This window comes from Nicotiana sylvestris, chromosome 1, assembly GCF_000393655.2.
Source record: "Nicotiana sylvestris chromosome 1, ASM39365v2, whole genome shotgun sequence".
In the NCBI taxonomy this organism is placed as follows: Eukaryota; Viridiplantae; Streptophyta; class Magnoliopsida; order Solanales; family Solanaceae; genus Nicotiana; species Nicotiana sylvestris.
In genome coordinates, this window is record NC_091057.1 from 110,884,744 (window position 1) to 110,908,398 (window position 23,655).

The 23,655-nt window shown below is 36.4% G+C and overlaps 1 protein-coding gene and 1 non-coding gene across 3 annotated transcripts; one reads left to right on the plus strand and one right to left on the minus strand.

Moving 5' to 3' along the window:
* The first annotated feature begins 2,976 nt into the window (after nt 1-2,976).
* On the plus strand, nt 2,977-3,061 carry TRNAM-CAU (transfer RNA methionine (anticodon CAU)). The gene is given in 2 exon segments: nt 2,977-3,014; nt 3,026-3,061. It is a non-coding gene; the product is annotated as a tRNA-Met (tRNA).
* Nucleotides 3,062-3,408: 347 nt separating this feature from the next.
* LOC104232408 (chaperone protein dnaJ A7A, chloroplastic-like) lies at nt 3,409-8,952 on the minus strand. 2 transcript variants are annotated; one of them, XM_009785600.2, is made up of 8 exons: nt 8,723-8,952; nt 7,871-7,985; nt 7,076-7,217; nt 6,877-6,934; nt 6,658-6,700; nt 4,914-4,962; nt 4,717-4,800; nt 3,409-4,624 (listed from the first exon to the last, which is right to left on the minus strand). In XM_009785600.2, the coding sequence occupies exons 2-8, from the start codon at nt 7,975-7,977 to the stop codon at nt 3,773-3,775; spliced, it is 1,335 nt and encodes a 444-aa protein (XP_009783902.1). In that variant the 5' UTR covers nt 7,978-7,985; nt 8,723-8,952; the 3' UTR covers nt 3,409-3,772. The 2 variants fall into 2 exon arrangements, with proteins under 2 accessions (XP_009783902.1, XP_009783909.1); XM_009785607.2 differs by having other exon boundaries at nt 8,699-8,909.
* Nucleotides 8,953-23,655: the final 14,703 nt, after the last annotated feature.

Sequence of the window (23,655 nt, forward strand, 5' to 3'; positions counted from 1 at the left end):
CTGGAGTTGTTCTCTGTAACATTCCTGATAACATGGTTCATCAACCCATTCTTGAAAATCACAAATAGGTTCGCCGGGAACATTGTAAAACTGGTTCATACAGTGCCAGTAGTGGCGTCCAACTTCACCACCTTCCCAACAATTTTGCATCAAGAATGCTTTTCCACAGTTGCACTTTGGTGGATGAAGAGGTTGAGCCATTTGTGTAATATTTGCTTTTAGTAAAACAACCTTACCTTTAATAAAATATTTGCTTTTAGTAAATTTTGAGCACACAACATAACTACAATGAGCCCGTTATTTATAGGCGAGACAACATACACATAACGTACTATCTAATGGCACTATACTTTGCGTGTTAAATATCATGATGTTGACAAGACAACTTTATGTTAGCTGGTCGGCTTTTTCAGTTCGACAAGACAACACACACATAACGTACTATCTAATGGCGCTATACTTTGCGTGTTAAATATCATGATGTTAACAAGACAACTTTATGTCAGCTGGTCGGCTTTTTCAGTTCGACAAGACAACACACACATAACGAACTATCTAATGTGGCTATACTTTGCGTGTTAAATATCATGATGTTGACAAGACAACTTTATGTCAGCTGGTCAGCTTTTTCAGTTTGACAAGACAACACACACATAATAAATATACATATAATTTTATTAAATTATTATTTAAATAGGTAAAATAGGAAAGTACAAATAATAGTTAACAAGCATAATTTTATTTCATAAATCTTGCAACATAGATATAACAACTAATTATTACAACATCAACTCATGGGTAGTTTGGTACACTAGAAGAACACCCACCATGAGCTTGATTAGTTTTGCCACCCAAACCAGCTGAAGGACATTTACGACGGTTGTGTCCTGTTTGCGAGCATATACCACATTTGCGCGCATAAACAGTGTCACTAACATCCATTTGGTTCCGTATACGTGTTCTCTTCTGCACCTGTCTTTTATGCAAATAGGACTTTTTACACACCATTTTAAAGGATTTCGGAGGCCAATAATGCTCAGCACCCACTGGCTGCAACTGACCACTATATGTGTTTAGGTACTTGGAAACACTATATTGTTGATCAACATAGTTGGTCTCCGCATAACCAACACGTTGAAAACACTTGATGGCATGTGAGCAAGGCATGTGGTAGATGGACCATTTCCCACAGGAGCATAACCTTACAGATTCATTTACAGTATGTACATTATTACCCCGATTATTATGGATAGCGGTGCGAATTTCAAAAATACCTCTTTCGTTATCATACTGCAAAAATGAATGCCAATATGCTCGCCGTCTGTATTTCTCAAATCTCTTCATAGGCACTGGCATAAATTCAACACCCCTCTCCATCAATTCCGTTGCAGTTGCAGACCGTTGAACAAACCTCTCCGCCATCTGCTTGAATGACATCCGCACCATGGCTGTGACGGGCAATCCTCTTGCCGACTTCAATAACCCGTTGAAGGACTCTGACACGTTTGTAGTAAGAATTCTCCATCGTCTGCCACCATCCTCATGCAACGTCCACTTTTCAGGGTCATGTCGCATTAACCAACAATAGGCTGCCTCGTCTTCTTGCCTGATAGAATCCATATGCCTCCGAAATTTATGTTGGTGGTGGTCTGTTGCTGCCATCCACATCAAATCATGAAGATCCTTGTTGGGATGTGCCTTCTAGAAATTGGACTTAAAGTGCCTCACATAGTAACAGTGGTATGCATAAGGTTCTTGCCATGCAGGCAAGTACTCCACAGAACTTAATATACCACCGTGCCGATCAGATATTAGACAAATACCTGAACGCTGTTTGACAACGTGCTCTTTCATGTGGTTCAAAAACAGCGTCCACGTCTCTGTGCTTTCATTGGCACAACAGCAAAAGCTAAAGGAAATATCTGTCCATTAGCATCTACTGTCACAACTATCAATAGCTTGATATCGTACTTTCCATAGACATGAGTTCCGTTTATGGATATTACTGGCCGGCAATGCGAAAAACCATCAATTGCTGGCTTAAACGCCCAGAACACGTAATTGAATATGTATTCTGGTGTTCCCGGACTCTGCTCAAGCTTCCATTCAACAACTATCCCGGGGTTAAAGTGCTGCAGTGCGGCCATGTACTTTGGCAGAGATGCAAATGACTTATCCCAATTACCGTAGACAATTTCAAACGCTCGTTTGCGCCCGAGAAATGCCTTTCTTTTCGTAATGGTATGGCCATATTCCTGGTGGACCGATGTAATTCACTCTTTGATTGTATACCTTATGGACGCTTCGATATGCGGAATAAGTACAAGAGAAATCAAGTCAATATCCAAGTTGAAGTGTCCAAAAGGTTGGCACTATACGCTTTTGAATTATTGAAGTCACGAATTATTGGTGGGGCCAGGAAATCTATGTATAGCGCCACTATACCTGGCGCTATACATTAATGTTGTATATATAGCGCCAGGTATTGTGGAGCTATACCTGGTCATGTCAGCTTTTACAGTATAGCGCCACAATACCTGGCGCTATATCTTAACGGTTCCGTTACTGTTAGTATATAGCGCCCGGTATTATGGCGCTATATGTAAAAATGTCATATTTTTTTACCACCTATTTGTATAGTTTGAGTAAAAAAAAAACACATTTGGTTCCGGGCTCTTATAAATGTGGCTATTTCAGATTATTTTTTTTTCCCCCATTAGTTGGGGATGATCCATTCAAGACCTGGCTACTGTCTTTTGCACGTGAGCGAGACACCATCATCTTTAGTTGCTCTATATTTAAATAATCGGAGATCTTCAAGATTCTATGTTATTTGTCTCCAACAATCTTTGCCTTTTAAAATCCGTGGCTTGTTCCGCTTACCCTGAATTGTTGAATCTCCAAAACAGGGAAGAACACCTAGATATGCTCTTGTACTAATTAATAATATTTCATCATGTAGAAAATGCAACAATAGGGGTGGTGGCGCAGTTGGCTAGCGCGTAGGTCTCATAGCTTCTGAGTAATCCTGAGGTCGAGAGTTCGAGCCTCTCTCACCCCATTCCTTTTTTATTTTGCTTAAAAGTGCTTCACCTTTTCCTTTTATCTTTTTCAATTTCCTCCCATACCTTATTCTTTTTATTCCGATAAATGGCTGTCTTCTCTGTTACCATGAGGCTTTTGCCTTCAATGATGAGGTTGAGATCTGAAAATAATGAGATTTCAATCCAACTCTTGCCCATATGTGGGATTCTTCATCGTACAGCGTTGCGCACTCGTTACTAATTCCAAGTAGTTTAGCGTTGACAATTCTCCCTATATAGGTTGTACTGGAAACGAAAACTGGCAATACAAAGACAAGCAGCAATGTTAAATTACAGCCACATGGGGCTAGGAGTTGAGGAGAAGTTTCAAGGTAACATGCAGAAATTGGATAGTTATTGCAGAAGACGAATTACAATTCAACCTCAAATCAGTTTTGATGGAGAAGCAAATGGTTAAATCTAGAATAAATATTGGAACATCATTATTTGTCCCTCTTGTTCTTTCCCAGGATTTCGCTGGGTGTTGATATAGTACATTATACATAATCAACCCTCAAAATTGCCTATCACTACAACTATGCTACATAGAATCATTGAGGAATCAAAGCTCATATCGTCCGTGCATGTATGTAGAGCAAACAGCAGAAGTATCTGAAACACAAAGCACAAGAATATTTTGGAAGAGTATCAAAAAGTGAAAACAACTTAGTAGTTGCTTCAGCTACGAGCTATCTCACACTGTTGGGAGTTTTAGCCTTGTTTAGATTGGCAAGTTCTTCTATGAGCTTTCTCTCTTCACTGCTCAACCGTTTGGGAATCTCTACTTGCACTCTCACCAATTGATCGCCCCTCATATTCGGTTTGCTGAGGTATGGCACCCCTTTTTTGGCCATCACCAATGTCGTCCCTGGCTGAGTACCTGATGGAATCTTTAGATCAACCATCCCATCTACTGTAGGAACCTTCATAGTTGTACCCAAGATCGCATCAATGTAAGAAACTTTGCAATTATAGAGAATATTGGTGTCGTCCCGTTTTAGTACAGGATCTGGGAGAACTTCAATCATGACAAAAAGATCTCCAGGGGGTCCACCTCTCCTTCCTGCATTACCTTCTGAACGAACCCTTAAACGGCTACCTGAATCTACACCAGGTGGAACTTTCAAACTAATGCGCTTTGACTTCCTCACTCGGCCATCACCATTGCAGGTGCTGCAAGGAGTAGAGATTTCTCCAGTCCCTCCACAAGCAGAGCATGTTGTCACCTGCTGGAAAACACCCAGTGGGGTTCTTGCTGACGAAACAACCTGCCCTTGTCCACCACAAGTATTACATGTCGATGGTTTAGTCCCAGGTTTTGCACCTGATCCATCACAGGTGCCACAGGTTTCAAGCCTGCTTATTTCGATCTCCTTCTCAACACCAAATACAGCGTCTTTGAAATTCAACACCAGATTATAGCCCTGGTCTTCACCTTCGGTGGCTCGGTTCCGTGAACCTCTGCCTCCCATACCCATGCCACCCATACCACCAAAGCCGTCGAACAAAGACTCGAACAAATCAAAGGCATTGCTAAAATCCTATGAATAAGGAACAATACGTCAAAATTACATGGGCAATATAACCATCTGCTACTATTGCTAAATTTTCCCATAAAACAAGAAATTCTCACCCCCATGCCACCCATGCCAGCTCCTTTAAGGCCAGCCTCCCCGTATTTGTCATATATGGAACGTTTCTCATCATCGGACAAAACCTATAGCAAAATAATATATGCCATAAGAAGTGATTGCAATATTCTTCCATCATGGTCGTCACTATTCAGTTACCTTTTAAAAGCACACAAGGCATCAAGAGAAATAAAACTACCTCATAAGCATTGCTGATCTCCTTAAATTTCTGTTCAGCTCCAGCTTCTCTACAACACGATAAACATGAATGCACATAAGGATCTTACATACCGTAAAAATAAAATACTACACTAAAAATAACTGTGCACCTTCATATGAATATATACTTACACATGTCAATAGGAAACTAAAGCTTGTAGCTTACAACAAATAACACTTAATAGTAATCTTGAACGTCTCACTTTTATTCTTTTTCAGAAGATACATTTCACTAGCTAGTGTGACCTTTCCAGTAAAATGCTCCATAGCAATTTCATTTCTTTGGTCAGTTACAGTGATCAATGACCAAATACTTCAATTGTTATTGCAGCCCTGCCTTTCTTTTTACTAATCGAAAAAATAACCCTTAGATTTCGTGGTTGGAATCATATGAATATGTTCTGCTAATTTCAAACATATTGCAGAAGCAACAACAACAACAACCATGCCTAGGTCCCAAACAAGTTGGGGTCGGCCATATGAATCTTCATGCCTTTCATTAAGCTCGACTCATATCATCATCATCGCCAAACTAAAATAAAGTGCACGTAAAAAAAAGAAAATATATATAAAAATAATAATAATGATAATAATAACAACAGTAATAATAGAAGTTCTCTACCATGTCTAAAACCTATTCCCAACTTATGTTGCGCGGACTCTCCAAAATGTAGCCGCACCCGTGTCGGATCCTTCAAAAATGCATACTTTTGGAGGATCCGACACGTATCCGGCCACATTTTCGGAGAGTCCGAGCAATATAGTTCCCAACTAGTAAGTATCACCTATATAGATTTTCCTCTTCAATTGTGCTTTAACTAAGTCTGTATTGATTCCAAGGATTTGTAGGTCTTTTGACCTAGCTAAGTCTGCAGTGATTCCAAGGATTTGTAGGTCGACCTACAAATCCTTGGAATCACTGCAGACTTAGCTAGGTCAAAAGACCTACAAATCCTTGGAATCAATGCAGACTTAGTTAAAGATAGTACATAATGTAAGAGGAAAATCCATACAGGTAAATTGTAAAAAGCATGCTAGTAAAAAACAATTAGTGGCTTTTCATGTATAGAGACAAACAATTAGTGAAAGGACACAATATTGTGGTTTTTCAAATAAAGATGAGACAAATACCATGGCAATACCTCGCAGCAGCAACTTGCAGCATTTTCAGTATTTACCCTCTCAAAGATAAAAACACAACCTGGATCTTCTCTCTAGACAAGATCTGCTAATTTACGGTAAATTCACATGTCCACTCCAAAATAACCAACCTAAGAAAATCTCAATGAAGTCCATCTTCCCCCATAACTATACCTTAATTTCTGAACCTTCACTTTCTACTATTATTTTCCGCACAACAGAAGGGAAAAAACAAAGTTGTAAAGAGGTCAATCATCTGATCTTGAGCGGGTAAATGTGATCCTTCGACAAGATACAGAAGTAAAATTTAAAGCTAGAGAAAAAGCTAAGTATGAACTACTACATATCATCTTTCAACAACAAGACCACAGTAGAAGGCATCACATCTCAGATTTACAGGAACTATAAGCAAAATCCATGAAAGAATTCAATCAACTGATCTTGAATAGGTAAACATGACTCTTCAACAAGATACAGAAGTAAAGTGAAAGCTAGAGAAAAGACCAAATATGTACTACTTTATACCATCTTTCAACAAACCACAGTAAAAGGCATCACAACAGAATTCCAGGAACTATACTCACTTGTTCACATCAGGATGATAACTCCTTGCAAGCTTTCGATATGCTAAAACAAGAAAAAAATGGAGAATTAGGAACATAACATGACAGCCAACAATGTACGTTTTTCAACTACTTGGTTCTAAGAGCAACCTATAAATAGTTCTAAACTACAGTCACAATTCAAAGATACAAGTGACAAGCAGAAAATAGTTTGAGTATGTAAATGAAGGTGGTACTCACCACTTTTTATTTCTGACTTGCTAGCATTTTTAGATACACCAAGGACATCATAGTAATCCTGTGAAAGATGTAACAACATTCAACCAGCTTTACTATGCATATTTATTTACCAAGTCGCACACACACATAAATGTAACTCATATTCTGATCACAGAATCACAATCTACGAATGGGTTTTGCATACTGCATAGCATCTTACTTTTTCAGCTCTAACAACTAATCGGGTCCCCCTCCGTTGATATTGATTCTTGCTTGACACTGAACTGAAAAGTGCTTGCAGGGAATCTTGACAAAAAAGGGTTGAACTTGGGGATGCCAATGCCCTTATCTTGCTTGAGAAACTGCATAGACGATAACAAGGTCAATAAGTGTGGACACTTACCAGGTAGATACGGGAGTCATCTCTTGAGGTAGAAAACATGCCAATTATCCATAAACTTCTTAAGTAGAAAAGGTACAATTTAGGAAAAGAATTTGAACTTGCGCCTAACAATAGGTAAGAATCAATGTTCAATCATCTCTCTTATGTCATAAAGGCCAAAATAGCAAGTATGCGCTTATGTGCGTAAAAAGACAAGTCAAGTTCTAACGAGCATGGCTGATCAAATTACAGAGGGGCATCCTCCAAACGAGAACACATGAACGACATACTTCTCCTTACTTTTTGGATCAGCCGTGGGATTGGGCTGGATCCATGTTTCATTTGTCTTTCATGCATAATTCATTAGGGAATAGGCTGTAATGTTAACCAGGCATTATAAAAAGATCAGCGCAAGAATGACTTGACAACCTATGAGAGTTTTAAAATGTTGAAATGAGAACATTCAGCAAAAAGGTGTGGGGTTTAACAGGTAGATACACAAAAAATAACAAATATCAGTTGTCACAGCTAAAGCAGAAACATTTCCAGAAAATCCATAAAATTTCGAAAGAAAGCACAGTTCTTATACAACAAATAAGTGATTGCATTCAAGAATGTCCTAGCACGACGCACCAAAATGGAGATGCTGTTAATTTATTGGTAACATAAGATTTTGGCAGAAACTGAGGCTGAACTCCCCACTGGGCGACCCATGTGCTTCCACAAGGTATGATTGCCATCCAATTTACTGCAAGTACATCAAGCATAACATCCAATAAGTTTCATTGAGGAACACATTGCAAGTTAAAGTACAGCACTTAAAGCATTCTGAATTTCTGATAGAGGTGGTAAACTGGTAATAGAAAAAAAGGACAGATTTTTTCTACTAATCCACAAGAAGATAGGCAAAGCCGCAAAGGGGGAAAGATCCACCTTAATTTACAATAAGTGGAAGTGATTGAGATTCTATAGCTACGCACAGTAACACTAGCACAGTCGATTTGCTAACACCATTTAATGAATAATGTAAATACAGATAGTAATCCCCTAAGCAAAGAACAATTCGATATAGAAGAGCAGCCCTTCCCCACCCCCACTCCCTAAAGTAAAACATTAGTCTGCACCAATTCATGGTTATTTGTGGGAAAATCGAAATTAGATGTCATTTATCATACCCCATGGTTTGGATATAAACACTTTCCACATTGGTATATATATTTACTAACAAATACAAGACGTCTAAAGAACTGGTATTAACACAGACTTAAATGAAAAAAAGAAAAGAAAAAACACAAAATTAAACGCATAATATAGTAAGCAATTAGGATAAAGTTCAGCTTTTTAAAGCAGAGCGTCGTAAACAGAACAGCAATTGTCAACCATACAAAAAGAAAGCAAATACGCATAGTGTGTTCCTTTATCTACGGCTTTACTCAATACAATTAGAGTACAATAACCTACAAAAGACTGAACTCGGTAGCGGACCTGTGACTGAGCTATTTGGCCGGAGCTCTGTGATAAATACGTGCAGCGAGTGGCCGCTGCGGCAACGGAGACGGCGGCGATAGTGTGGTGGTTGAGACTTGAGAGCAGTAATTGAGAAGTTATGCTTCTGGAAAGAGCGGAAGATGAGGCTCCGAAGAGACGAGAGAGGAAAAGGGGTTTCGAGAATACCCACCTATCGGCTATCTGCAGTTATACCACTAGGCTTCAATAGTGGTTCGCTGTTAAAGGGCACATGCTAGATTTACTGCTCATTCAAGAATAGGTCACTCCCAAAACTAATCGAAATTTAGCCATTTTTTATGTAAAGATAAATTTGAGTGAAAATATTGTTTAAAATCCGAAAAATACGTCAGTATATTATACTAGAGTTCCGGCATAAGTATGTTTGAACTCTAGCATATTATACTGGAGTTCCAGCAAGTATAATTATCCAGTATAATCGAGTAAGCAAAGTATACCGGTCCAGCACAATATGCTGGAGTTCATATACAGGTGCACCGAACTCCAGTATATTATGCTGGATCGGTCTCTGTTGCAGCAAAATAGTGACTATTTTTCATTGACTTCGTAAACGCTGATTATTTTTGAATGACTAGTCCGAAAACTGACTATACCGTGCTATTTTTACGTTAAACTTCTGTGTCTGCCTTACCGATTGAATAAATATCTGGCCCATTTTCGTAAATTATTATCTGAGATGAATTAGAAACGTGATTACTAATATTTTACATAATAACTTTTTACATGTGACAGCTTATATATGATTTTTAATCGAGTTTAATATTTTTTATTTTGTTATATATTTTTATATATAAGCAATATTAAATTATTTATGTATATACAAATTTTAGTTTTATGATTTTGATCGGAAGATTATATTTTAGTGCAGCTAAGCGCAATAATTTTGCTCTCCTTTTGCCTAGTTGAAAGTTGAAACCTAACTCAAAGTAATTGTACGACCTGTATTGCATTAACTTGTATCATTCGGATTAAATTTGTATTATTATTTCTTCTTTAGGTAAAAGAGGTAAAAATTGCACGGGCGCTCTATTTGGTCGTCCTCATTTAACTTATACTCATTTTTTTTAAAAGTTTTAACTTGTATCCACTTTTTAAACAACTCCAGTCTCCTTTCTCCTCCTGCTTCGTTTTCTTCTTCTTCTTCTTTCTTCGGATGTTGTTGGTGCTGCTGTGAAACTTCAGTTCATAGGGATGATGTTGCCATAAGTATGTTTATCAGATTATTTAAAAATAAATTATAAATAACTTTCTAAAGTAAGTACGTACATGTATGTAAATATAAGTCCATTTCCTTTAATTCACATTCTATTATTTTTTTTTGGATTCAGCTTTGTACATTATCAATGCATTTTAACATGTTGGGCTAAATCATTATCTAGTTTTTTAAGTTACTAATTCTACTTATGATAAACTTATTATTTGTACAAAAAATCAATTACATGATAGCATAAAACATGCTGAAGTTCAGCAAATACAGAACAAAACTTCAGCTAAAACATGTTGAAGTTCAGCAAATAGAGAACAAAACTTCAGCTACTAGTAGGGGTGTGCATTCGATTTTGACCCTTATCGATTATCGATTTGTACATATGTTTATCGTTATCGTTTCAATAAGGTTTCGATTTATCGATTTTTGGGACTTATCGATTCGGTTATCGATTACACCAATAAGAAAATTTGCGGAATTTCACGGAAAGTATATCGTAACTACAATACTCAAATGGACAGTTTTCTTCCGTTATAATCTGTCACAATAGTAAAAGAGGTAGATTAGACTTGCTCAAAGTTTAGGGAGTTTTATAGTTTCATAGGTTAAAACAAAAGGAACAAAATCAATAGAAGAAAGTTAAAAGAAACTCAAAGAAAGAAAAAGATAGAGTTCCAGCTTAAAAGGTCACATTTTTACGTGAAAGGTTCATTAGGAATCAATTTTGCAGCCATCGATACTTCTTCAGAAGTGCCAACTGATGTAGAATCTCTCCTAATCGCATCTGTCATTATTTTTGAAAGCCCAAAATTACATATTTTGACAATGGAGTGCTTATTCCAAGTACCAACTGGTTTCAAACACTTCAAAGTAATTTAGTGAAGCAGCGAAGCCGGAATTTCAATACCACAACAAGTCAACCAGAACCAAAATAAATTATTAATTAAATCTCAAAAGGGTGAGTTACCTCATATCCTTTTCAAAGAAGAAACTTGACAAAGACAAGCTCAGAAATACTACAAACAAGTAGAAGCAAAGTCGAACAGAAGAAACAGCTCAAAACAACTCTAATGAACAAAATCAGCTCCAAAGTTGCAATTTTTACCACTCTATCGAGCAAGTATGCTTGAATTGAACCACAAGAAATAAAGGTACCCCTATGCAATTAGAGTTTCTACCAAGCTTTAAACCTAGAAGAAATTAAAAAAAAATATTAAGAACTTTGTAATACATCACATTCTTTTACAAGTATATTATTTAAAATGGAGAACTTACATAGCAGCTAACAAACTCTAGCAAACATCGTCGGTGGAAGCTTCTTTGCCAAGATTAGTAAAATCTAAAAATAATATATATTAACAAGTCAAACAATTAATATATTATTTAACTATCTTAAGCAATACAATAAAATTAATTAAAATATACATACCTTCCTCGAGTGTCTCGAGAAAATCTAAATCTTCCTCAACATTTACAGGAAGCGATTCACTCCGAAGCCAATCTTGAAGGCACACTAGAGTTTCAACCAATTTAGGAGTTAATGAACTCTTAAATTGGTCAAGAATACGCCCTCCGGTACTAAATGCACTTTCAGATGCCACACTTGAAATAGTAATAGCAAGCACATCTCGATCCATCTTAGCAAGAATAGTAAATCTAGATGAGTTCACCTTCCACCAAGCCAAGATATCAAAGTCCGGTCTTTCAATTTCAGGATCTTCTGCAAGATACTTTTCCAATTCTGTTTTAGAATCTACACCTCCACTTGCAGCTTTATGTTTCCTTATTTCATCTAAATGTTCACCTAAACCAGGAGTTGAAGTTTCCATTATGCTGAATGAAGAGCTTGGAAAAGAGGTAGAAACTTTATCACCAGTATCTTTTGAAACCGACTTAGAGACATACTCACTAAACAATGAACTCATATAAGTATGAACCTCTTTTTCAATAATTGTCCCTTCATCTCCAAACATCTTCTTAAGTACAAAGCTAACAATAGTAAACTTGTAGCGAGGATCCAAAACACACGCAATGAAAATCATTTTGTTCATTTTTGTTGGTTCACCCCAATACTTCTCAAATTTTTTCCACATACTTGATGCCATCTCACTCAAAAGTACATCTTCAGTTGTTATTAATCGATTTAAGTAAACAACAACTTGACCAATTTCAAGAAAATGAGAATTCGATGTTACATAAAGTGATCCGGACACCTTCAAAGTGAGATTATAAAATATTTCAAGAAATTGTGCAATTCTCTTTACATCATCCCAATCGGTTCTTGTAAGAAAACCTACAGGCTTTCCATCTGAAATAGCATCAAACATAAGATAATGTGACAAGCCGGCATTACGATCAGAATATTCTTTAATTGCACTCTCATATTCAATAGCCCTGCGCAACATCAAGTAGGTGGAATTCCACCTTGTAGGAACACCTAAGTATAAAGACTTCTTGACAATATTTTCACTTTCACAACATTCCTGAAACTTCCTCAACCTAGCAGGAGACTGTCTAATGTATCTGACTGCACATCTAACACGAGCAATAGAAATACCTGACTCTTTTAAACCATCTTTCACAATAAGATTTATAATATGAGCCATGCATCTCATGTGAAGGTGTTGACCATTCATGGAATTAGTTCCCCAATCATCTAATTTGTCAGACAACTTCTCCATGGTCACATCATTTGAACTAGCATTATTAACTGTGACAGTGAAAATCTTTTGCAAACCCCACTCACGCAAATAATCAATAATACACCTTGCCATATCTTCACCTTTATGACTAGTAATTGGAGAAAAGTTAATAATTCTTTTGTGCATAATCCATTCACTATCAATCCAATGGGCTGTGATGCACATATAGTTAATTTTTGGAATAGAAGTCCATGTATCAGTGGTAAGACTTACTCTTTGACTTGTTCCTTTAAGAAACTTCATTAATTTATTTTTTTCCACATTAAAAAGAGCAAAATAATCCCGTGTAACAGTAGTACGGGAAGGAATATGAAAACAAGGTTGTGTCACTTTCATAAAGTTTCTAAAGTCTTCCTTCCCAACAAAACTAAAATGGAAGTTCATCAACAATCACCATACAACACAAAGCCATTCTACACTCTTCTTGATCAAATTTTTATGGAATAAGATCACCTTTATTACCCCCCGACACTGTTTGATATGATAATAGTTTTTGACCTTTTTCAACTTTATAAGGATTCCTTGGACATTTACTGATATGATTATTTATTTGTGTCGTACTTTTGCCTTTTGTCTCAAAATATTCTTGTCCACAAAATCTACATGCATATTTATTATTTCCTTTAGCGTCAACTTTTTCTTCAAAAAAATCCCATGCCCGAGATCGTTTTTCCTTTGTTTTGTAACTGTCGAGTGACTGGTTGCAACAGTAGATTCAGAACCTCTACTTTCATCAACCACTTGATCAATTTTATCATTTTTAGCCATATGAAGTGAATGAAGAATGTAACTTACAGTCTTAAACGAGTTGAATGAAGCAAAGCAAGGCGAAGTCAGCACTCCTCGCAATTGAATCTCGTCTTAGAGCTGTCAAGTGAGCGCAACTGCAAGTAAAAGTTTCAGGCTTTCAGCTTTGGTTTGTATCCACTTAGAAGAACATTAAGAATTAAAAAGGAATTTATATACTCCACTGTCAAATTTGGTTTGTATCCACTTAGAGGAACATTAAGAACTAAAAGTTTCAGGCTTTCAAATTTGATCGAAACTAGTAGAAGTTGAAGTCGAGACAATTTATATACTCCACTGTCAAGGTCAATGTTTTTGTCTCATAAAGATATTAGTGTAGAGAGAACTGAAGGGTATAATAGCAAAAGGTAGCCATGTGTGGAGACAACAACTTATCACATTACATATAGACAATAAACAGGAACAAGGTATATTTGTACAAAAAAAATCTTCCAAACCATCACTGCAATAATACTTCTCTATCCCAGTAGAGCAGAGTACATACATACTCTCAGCAGCATTATAATCATGTCAATCAAACTAACATTCACCTTATTCATCTTGTTTCTGAACATATCTTTATTCCCTACTGCCATTTCTAGTTTAAATCAAGAAGGGCTTTCTTTAATGTCATGGCTTTCCACTTTTAACTCTTCTTCTTCTCTCCACTTTAATGTCATGTCTCATTGTAGTTGGAGACATTGGAGATTTCTTACAAGTACAAGAACTGAAGAACAATACTGACAAAGTAGAGTACTATATCAATTGATGAATCATAAAACTAGTAATGACTAATAAGAAGGTAATATAATCAATTAGGAGTAGCGTGAACTGACTAGAATAAATCATTCTTAACCAAAAACAAAAACTAATTTCTACATGGTACCTGCCAAGAGCTTTCCGGAAACGGCGACAATGGCGAGTGGCGATAGAACAGAGCTAGGTTTGTACTTTGTAAGCAGAAAGTGAAAACTGAAGAGTCACCTAGTTTTGGGTCTACGCACAGTGAATACTGAAGAGATGCGGCGCTGAAGAAGGGAGGAAAATAGGGTTAGCCGGTTAGGGACTTAAGTGAAGAGAAAGGGTAGTATTATAAAATAAGGGCATATTTGTCTTTTTAGTATATCTTATCGGTTTATCAATAAACCGATAACCGAAGAGGACAAAATCAAAATCAAAATCGATAACTCAATAAGGAAAATTTCAAAATCAAAAAATCGATAAACCGATAACAAATAATCGATTTGATTTATCGATAAACCGATTCGAATGCACACCCCTAGCTACTAGAATGCTTAAATTCAGCAAATAGAGAACAAAACTTCAGCTACTATGCTTAAGTTCAACAATTACAAACAAAAACTTCATCAAATAGAGAACAAAACTTCAGCTACTATGCTTAAGTTCAGCAATTACAAACAAAAACTTCAGCATACTTGGTTCAGCAATTTTTACTACTTCAGGCCCGTCTACTAGAATGCTGAAGTTTTGCGTGATTGTCTTTGCTACTTCATGCCCGTATGCTGAAGTTACGTCAAAAAGTGGGTACGTTTGTAAATTTTTTTGCAAAGCGGGCACAAGTTAAAACGTGACCCAAAAAACGGGTATAGATGCAAATTCCCCATAAAAGATAAGTTTGTATCGCGTTTAGCCCAAATGAAACATTATTATCCGATTGAGCTTTCAAGGGGACATCTTGGTAGTTACTAGTAGCCAGGATGCACCATTTGAATCATAGCCGCCATGTGAATCTCCTCCATCCTTCTATGCTCAAACCTAATCTAATGCTTCTTATATGGGGTGTTTTGGAAATTTGATCAAGAACTAGTTAGGAGGGATTTAATTGAGATTGTAATTGCGGAGGAATTACATTTTAGCTTTATTGATAAAAAAAGGCTTTAAGAAGTTTATGAGTGTAGCCTAACCTCTATTTAATGTTCCTTCTCATAGGACAATTACAAGGGATAGTTTTCAAGTTTACAGTGAAGAGAGACTAAAACTAATGAAAAATTTCAGAGAATTAAAACCAAAAATTTGTCTTACCACAAACACATGGACTTCGTTACAACGAATTAGCTATATGTATTTGACGGATCATTTTATTGATAGAGATTGGTTGTTTCATAAATAAAATACTAAATTTTTGCCCTATCTCTAGTGATAAGGGTGACAAGATGGCAAAAGTTATTGATAACTGTTTGCTTGAATGGAAATTGGATAAGGTATTCGATGTTACTGTTGATAATGCTTCTTCGAATGATGTCACGGTCAAATAATTGTCTAAATAATTAGATATGTGGAAAACAAATTCGATGAGTGGTAATCTTCTTCACGTGATATGCATGGCCCACATGCTTAATCTAATTGTGCAAGATGATTTGAAAGAAATTGATATTTCTGTAAAAACGTATTAGACAAGTTGTGAGGTATGTGAGATCTACCTTAAAGTTTAGGGAATATTGTGCACATCAAGAGATAGAATGTAGCAAAATATTATGTTTGGATGTTCCTACTAGGTGGAATTCCACCTACTTGATGTTGGAAACGGCACAAAACTTTGAGAAGGCCTTTGACAAGCTTCATCTTTTTTATGATGAATTTTCTTGTTACACCCTATATTTTCAAAATTAAAAGTGAGTTATAAGAAAACTAACGTAGGACCAAAAATGAGATCATCTTTGAAAGAGTATAAAGTAAGTTAATCATGTTACCTCAGAGGTTACAAATATTGAAGATCATGAACAACAAGTACAAAGAGAGTTGGAAGGTTCAGAAGCTAAAGGAATTAAAGAAAATAATGTTTCGTCAAAATTTGACAAGTTAGGAATGTTATAACATGTAATTTTGGGGTGAGACTAGGGTGCTTAACATGATAAGGAGGTTATGTTATGTGATATGTTAGTCGTATGATAGTCGTGTTTTGTGTTTTAAAGTCAAGCGGGTTGTGGAACAAAAGTCGATGAAAGTCATCACAAGTTACATTCATAAGTTTTACTGAAATTTGTGTCAAATGAAACTGTGATTTTCTCTCAATATACTTAGAGTTACAGGGTGTTCCACCCATCAAATTGAACATCTATGAGTCTATTTTCTAATGCATACTGTTTGTTAATATGACATCGGAGTAGATAGATATATGAGTTTTTACAAGACTGCGCAGACTGCTAGGTGACAAGTAGGTGTGTCACCTACTTGCTTAAATGAAAGTCCAAAAGGGGATATTTCGGGTCGGGCAAAGAGCACATTTAAGGGCTTATCTCCTACAATATAACACTCATTATATAACAAAAATAACCAGACCTAAACCCTACAAACATCCTACCAAAATTGCCCACAAACCCTAATTGATTTTCTCTCCTTTTCAAGTTCTAGTTGGAGGTAAAACCTAGAGTTTGAAGAACCAAGATAGGAGTTGAGTTATTCAACAAATAAGGTAAGTTTACTGCTCTCTTTCATCCATTTTTTCTGTTGGAGATTTATAGAAAGTCGTTATATAATTGTAAGAACATACCAGACGGTGATCGAAAGCCGTGATTCGAGTTATTCACTTATAGCAGACTATTTTGTAGATTGTTTTGTATTGTTATTGGATTGCATGTTTTACTGCTGTTTTATGGAGTTTTTGATGAGGAAGGGTATGGATAAACCCCACATAAATGCAGGATGGTGGGCTGGTCGTTCATCGTAATATTTTTGGGTTGTTTGACAATACTACAGTGGTCGTTTTGTGCATGAAGAGATTGGGGTGTGTTGGGCTATTTTGTAGTATTTTGTGGTGTATATAAGGTTGGAAAATAATGTATATATGTTGATATTGTTGTGTTCTTGTGTTGGTGTTATCTTGAATTTGGAGGAAATAAGAATTATAGAGGAGATGCTGCCCGTTTTAATACAAAATAATCTTGTCGTTCGTAGTGCGATAGTTGTACCTTTCGCGACTTAATGATTGTATTATTATCGTTGTGTAGATTAAGGTGTGAAGAGGTGAGTTCAACTTGGTGATTGGAAAGATTGTGATAAGGTATGTTAAGGCTAAATCTTTCTTCATTTTGGCATGATCCCGTAACTACATGAATTTGATAACGAAGCATAAAGAGAAGTTCGTATTCCTGAACTTATGTACATTATCGTAGTCTCATAAGTTATAGTATTCTCCTTATCAGGACTTTATATTCAGTTAAGTATTGTAGTATTTCATAGTATTATAGTATTTTCACCACCATCAAGATATAATCGGTGGGCAGGTCCCTATTGGGCAACCTCAGATCATATGGTAAGTTATATACCGAGCCTACTGTGGCCGAGCGCCTATGAGTGAGCCTAGGATGGCAGAGATACCTAGCTTAGTATGGTCGAGCGCCTATGAGCTAGCCTTCTACAGTTGAGCAGTTACACGTATCGGGCCTTATAGGGCCGGGCATTTATTTTACTTACTATATTGAGAGAGTTGAGTCAGTATCAGTAAGTAAGTATATCTCCATATCATCTGTGACTCCCAGTTACTTTCAGTTATTATATTATCAGTTCAGTTTCAGCTTTCAGTTATCTTATTGCCTTATATACTCGGTACATTATTTTGTACTAACGTCCCTTTTCTGGGAACGCTATATTTCATGCGTGCAGGTTTAGATAGACAAACAGGTAGACCTCCTCAGTAGGTGTTGCCCGAGTTTATCTTGATCAGTAAGCTCTACATCCTTCGGTGTTGTCGAGTCTAGGGTTTTGTGTACATATTGTGTATATATGTTATGGGTAGGTTAGAGCCCTGTTCCGATCACACTACATCCATCAGTAGAGGCTTGTAGATATATCCTGTCAGTTAGTGCAGTATGCTGGCCTTGTAGGCCTTGTATGTATATTTTGTTAGTTTATCAGTTGTAGTAGTTATGACGGCCTTGTCGGCCCAACTTTATATTGATGTTTAGTCAAAGCTAGTATCCATTAAGTTTTATATTTTACTTTGTAAATTGTCTTGCAATGTGGCCTCATGGCCAAAGTATGACATTGTATGTTCAGAATCCCTCAGTCACAAATTGGTACGCTAGGTTAAGTAAGGCACGGGGTGCCAATCTCGCCCCCAAGTTCAGGGCATGACATTTCTGCTCATCTTTGTACGCATGTTTCTGAGTATGGGAATGTTGCAAGTCCATTTGTATGTGATGATTGGGTGAATGTGAGAAACATGATAAAGTTTCTTGAAAGATTTTATGAGCTCATAGAAAAATTTTCAGGTTCACGTTATGTCATATATGTGAGCTTGATAGTTATTTGAAGGTATGTTTAGCTAGTGATGACACTAATTTGAGTAAGATGGCAGAGAAGATGAAAGAAAAGTTTAAAAAATATTAAGTTGAACCTGAAAAGATGAATAAGATGATACTCATTGCTTATGTATTGGATCCTCACAACAAATTAGAGTATGTTGGTCTGGCACTTGAGAAAATGTTCAGGGAGGAACCAGGGAAGAAAATAACTGTCGAAGTGGATGCTTATTTGAATTTTTTGTTTGGGGAGTATCAAAAAAAGAGGAAGGGGCATGATTTACCCCTTTACTTTGAAATATAGTACTATATTAGCCCCCGCTATACTATCACTCCATTTAAACCCCTACCGTTAGTGAAGTAGTCACATTAGCCCCTAATTTTAATAGATTTCCAATCAGGACGAAAAAACTTTAAAAAGTTATATTTGGCAGACATGGCTACTTTTTTAGCCATATATTTTTTTAATATTAATGTACCATTGTGTCTTCCCTAAATTTGGCTTACTCCATGACGGGACCTTAAGTTTCTTTCAAAACAACATTATAGAAAAGAAAGTTCTTTTCAAGCAATAAAAATTTGAAGCTTTTCAATTACAATAGGAAAAAAAGAGAATACAGAGAAGATGTCGAAAAATACAAAGATACTGAATAATTTGATAGAATCTTATTCATTGAGCCTAGTAAAAAAATCCGGTAAAGCGACTCAATGCTCTTGCAAAAATTTTGTTGCCTTTTGGCATAAAATAGCAAACTATAAAAGACCCATATCCATAACTATCTCAAGAGTTCCAATTAAAACTAAAGAATTATGAAGTTGAAAATTGAAATTAAGAATTGAAACAAATAAATTTGAAAGCAAAGGAAGACACCAAGAGAGAGATACTAATGAAGGATTAAGTGGTTTAGACCTTAGAGTTCTAAGCCTTAGACTCGTACATATATGGTAGAGGTTAAAAACCCAATTTCTGCTTTGATCAATTTCGAAGCCTCCAAAAGAATTTGTTCTGAAATTTAAATTATTTGGGTTGCCTCTTATATATTTGACGGGCTAAATGGGTTATGGGTTTTTGGTAATGGGTTATTTTGTAGGATATGAGTTTAGTACTAGGTATACTGATACTCAGTCCTCCGTGTCAATTTAATATATGAGTCCGCGAATAAGAAAAAGCAAAAGAAAAAACAAGGAAAAATTAAGAGTTGGTAAGGTGGCATGCCACATATCGTACACCTCACCCAAAATGTCAGGCCACGTTGGACTTAATAACCGGTCCCTTTCCACTATGAAAATCTATTAAAAATAGGGACGAATACAATTATTTTACTAACGTTAGGGGTTCAAATGGACTGGTAGTATAACGAGGGCTAATATAGTATTATTTTCTAAAGTAGAGAGGAAAATCAAACCTTTTTCCCTAAAAAAAATATTCAAGAAGATGTTATCTTCAATCATCTCCATCAAGATCTACTTCATCTTATGACACATCTAATCCATCTAGCGGAAATGTGAGAACAAAATTTGTAAGAAAAAAGTTTCAATTGAAAAGGCAAAAGTAAGACTCTGGAAGTGGAGGTTCTAAATCTGAGTTGGAAAGATATATTGGTGAAGGACAAGAGCTAGTGTCTGATGATTCTGATGACTTTAAAATCTTAGATTGGTAGAAAATTAATGTGCCTAGATTTTCTGTTCTATCTGAGCTAGCTCGTGATGTATTGGCCATTCCATTTTCTAGTGTTGCATCGGAATGTACCTTTAGCACTAGAGGCCGCATTCTTGATTCATTTAGGAATTCATTGACCCCTCGGTTGGTGCAAAGTCTTGTTTGTGTTTAAGATTGGTTTAGATATGAGGGTACTCCTATTAAGGTTGAAGAAGGATTTGGAGTTTCTTGAGCAAATTGAACTTGGTAAGATTTTGTATTTTATGAGTGTTTTAGTGAAAATTAATTTACTTTGTAAGTTTATATGACACACTTTATCAAATTATATTTAGATATGGCAAAGAGTGGAAGAGAAACTTGCATTATTGAAAGAGATACTAGCATTGTTGATGCATAGTTTGAACAAGTGGTAAGTTTAAGGATTTGCTTGTTTTATGATATCCTTTTGTTATTTATAATTAAAAATATTTTATTTAACTTGTGATCTTTTCTTATTTAGCAGGTTCAACTATGCCTCGTGGTCCTAAATCGCCTATTTGGGAATATTTTGAGGTAGTTGAAGAAAATAAAGAAGTTCGCAAAGCAAAGTGTGTTCATTGTGGGCGAGTTTATAATTGTCATCCGAAGTCTAATGGCACTTTTGACTTAGTGAAGCATATCAAGAAGTGTCTTATGTCTCATCCAGTGATTCGTATTTAAGACTTTACGTATCCTTTTCTAGACTTGCTTTGTGGTGTATGGGTTGTGATTAGTTTTTCATTGTTTTGTTGTTTGGTGATGGTATTTCTAGACTTATTTTTGCTATCTCTTGAATTCTACATGATCTTGTTTTGATGTTTTCCTAGTTTCCAAACTAGGTTTGCATATTATTGTTTTCGACTTTAATGTAAAAGGCCTTGCTAGTTGCTAGTTGCTATGTTGAATCAGAAATGTCTAGCCTCTGCATTTAGGGGTGGGTGTCTGCTGATAGTTTCAGCTTCCCATCTTTAAATGTTCTCATTGAGTGGACTATGGAGTGTGGAGGCATAGAGTAGCTGCTGCTCGCTTCTGTATAATGGGGCAATATCAGTAGTTGTGGGTCAATGTTATGTTTGATATTATTTTTTAAAAAGCTAGGGTATTTTCTCATTTGCAGTGAGAGATAGCAGGTAATTGTGCAGGCATTAGACTAATATAAAGCTAAACTTTTATTAAGTGAGTAGAATACAACATATGGTGCCTATATTTTAAACATGGAATGATTGAGTGATGAAACTGTGGACAAACACATAAATCTATTATGCAGGTTATATAAATTGAAGTGACAAAGCTCCAAAGGACAACTCAACATTATAACTAAAATGAGGAAAAAAGGTTACTTTTTTGTTGTTCGGTTGCATTTTGTCATGAGGTTTGTGTGTTCGTATAATGTGTGTTAGTATGCAAGATTTTAGTTGATGCCTGCTTTTGCATAATGGGTAATGAGGCACCAAAAGAATTATTCCAAATCTTTAATGTATCATAGCTTATTCTAATGTTATAATGGAAAAGAAAACGAGCAGTCATGAGTCAACACATAAAAATCTTGAACCGTTAATTACAGAAAAACTAAACCGAAAATAATCGAACCGAACCTAGAAAAATCGTACCAAACAGTAAATACTTTGGTTTGGTTTGGTTATTACTATTAAAAAATCAAAAATCGATAAACCGAATCGTACTTTTATACTAACCGAATGAACCGACCGATGTCCACTCCTACTCAAGATAGTCGATTATTTCATTTCTCCAGTCCCAGACCGAATTGATCGCATTTACTTCATAATAACCATCCACATCCAATACAGAATGCATTAGCAGTATGATCGTACTGGAATATGATCCTTTCATTTTTGTGGACGAGCCTAGATTGACCAGTGTGTCTGCTTCTGCGCTTTCTTCTCTCGGGATGTGGGTGATTGACCATTTCCTGAACCGTGCAAGCACAGTCTGAATTTTTACAATATATTGTTGCATGTGTTCCTCTTTGGTGTTGAAGATCTTGTATACCTAATTTACCACTAGTTGAGAATAAAATTTGATTTCCATGACCTCGGAGTCTAGTCCCGGGGCCAATTCAAGTCCTGCAATCAAAGCCTCATACTCGGCTTCATTGTTAGCCAAGGGAACAATTAATATGGCCCGCCTCAATGTCTCTCCCGAAGGCGTAATTAATACTACCCCGGGTGCCGATCATTTCACGTTGGAAGCCCCGTCCGTGAACAAGGTACAGACTCTTGATGTCATTTCTGACACCATCACCGCTTCTTTAGCGGCCAAAGTCAGCAGTCGGGGACTGAAATTGGCCATGAAGTTGGTCAAAACTTGTGATTTGATCGTAGTCTTGGGTTTATACTCGATGTTAAATTTTACTCATTTCAACTGCCCACTTGGCCAGTCGACCTGACAATTTAGGTTTGTGAAAAATATTCTATAGGGGAATAGTTTTCACCACTGCTATTGGGTGGCATCGAAAATACGGCCTAAGTTTTCGAGCGAGGACTACGAGAGCTAAAGCCAATTTTCGAGGTACGAGTAGCGAGTTTTATCTCCTATTAAAATTTTGTTAACGTAATAGATATGATATTGCATAGCTTCGTCTTCCTGGACTAGAATAGCACTTACCGCTACCTCTGAGACTGCTAAGTAAATTAGCAATTATTCACCTTCTTCTAGTTTTGATAGTAACGGAGGGCTTGATAAGTACCTTTTCAGGTCTTTTAGGGTATGTTGGCATTCCAAAGTCCATTCAAAGTTGTTGTTATTCTTCAAAATTGAGAAGAAATAATGGCATTTTCTAAAGACGAGCAATAACCTGCTTAGAGCGGCCAGCCTCTTAGTTAAACTTTGGACTTCCTTCACATTTGTCAGCTGGTCGGGAATGTCCTCGATGGATTTAACTTTATCGGAATTGACTTCGATCCCCTTTTGTGACATCAAGAAACCCAAAAATTTATTATAGCTGACTATGAATGCACACTTTTCGAGGTTAAGCTTTATGTTGTGCTTCCTTAGGATATCAAAGATTTCTTGGAGGTGTTTTAGATGGTCACATGCGTTCAAAGACTTAACCAACATATTACCTATGTAAATTTCCATTGTTTTCCCTATTTGCTTTTCGAATATTTTGTTCACGAGCCTCTGGTAAGTGGATCCAGCGGTTTTAAGCCCAAAAGGTATCACATTGTAGCAATATGTGCCAAAGTTCGTTATGAACGAAGTCTTTTCCTAATCCTCCGGGTTCATTTTGATTTGGT

Coding starts and splice junctions, on each gene's coding strand:
- LOC104232408 (XM_009785600.2), bottom strand. CDS start 7,977: ATGGCAATCATACCTTGTGGAAGCACATGGGTCGCCCAGTGGGGAGTT. Junction 7,218..7,870: donor TTAACAGCATCTCCATTTTG/GTGCGTCGTGCT, acceptor TCGTCTATGCAG/TTTCTCAAGCAAGATAAGGG. Junction 4,801..4,913: donor AGATCAGCAATGCTTATGAG/GTAGTTTTATTT, acceptor ATTTTGCTATAG/GTTTTGTCCGATGATGAGAA.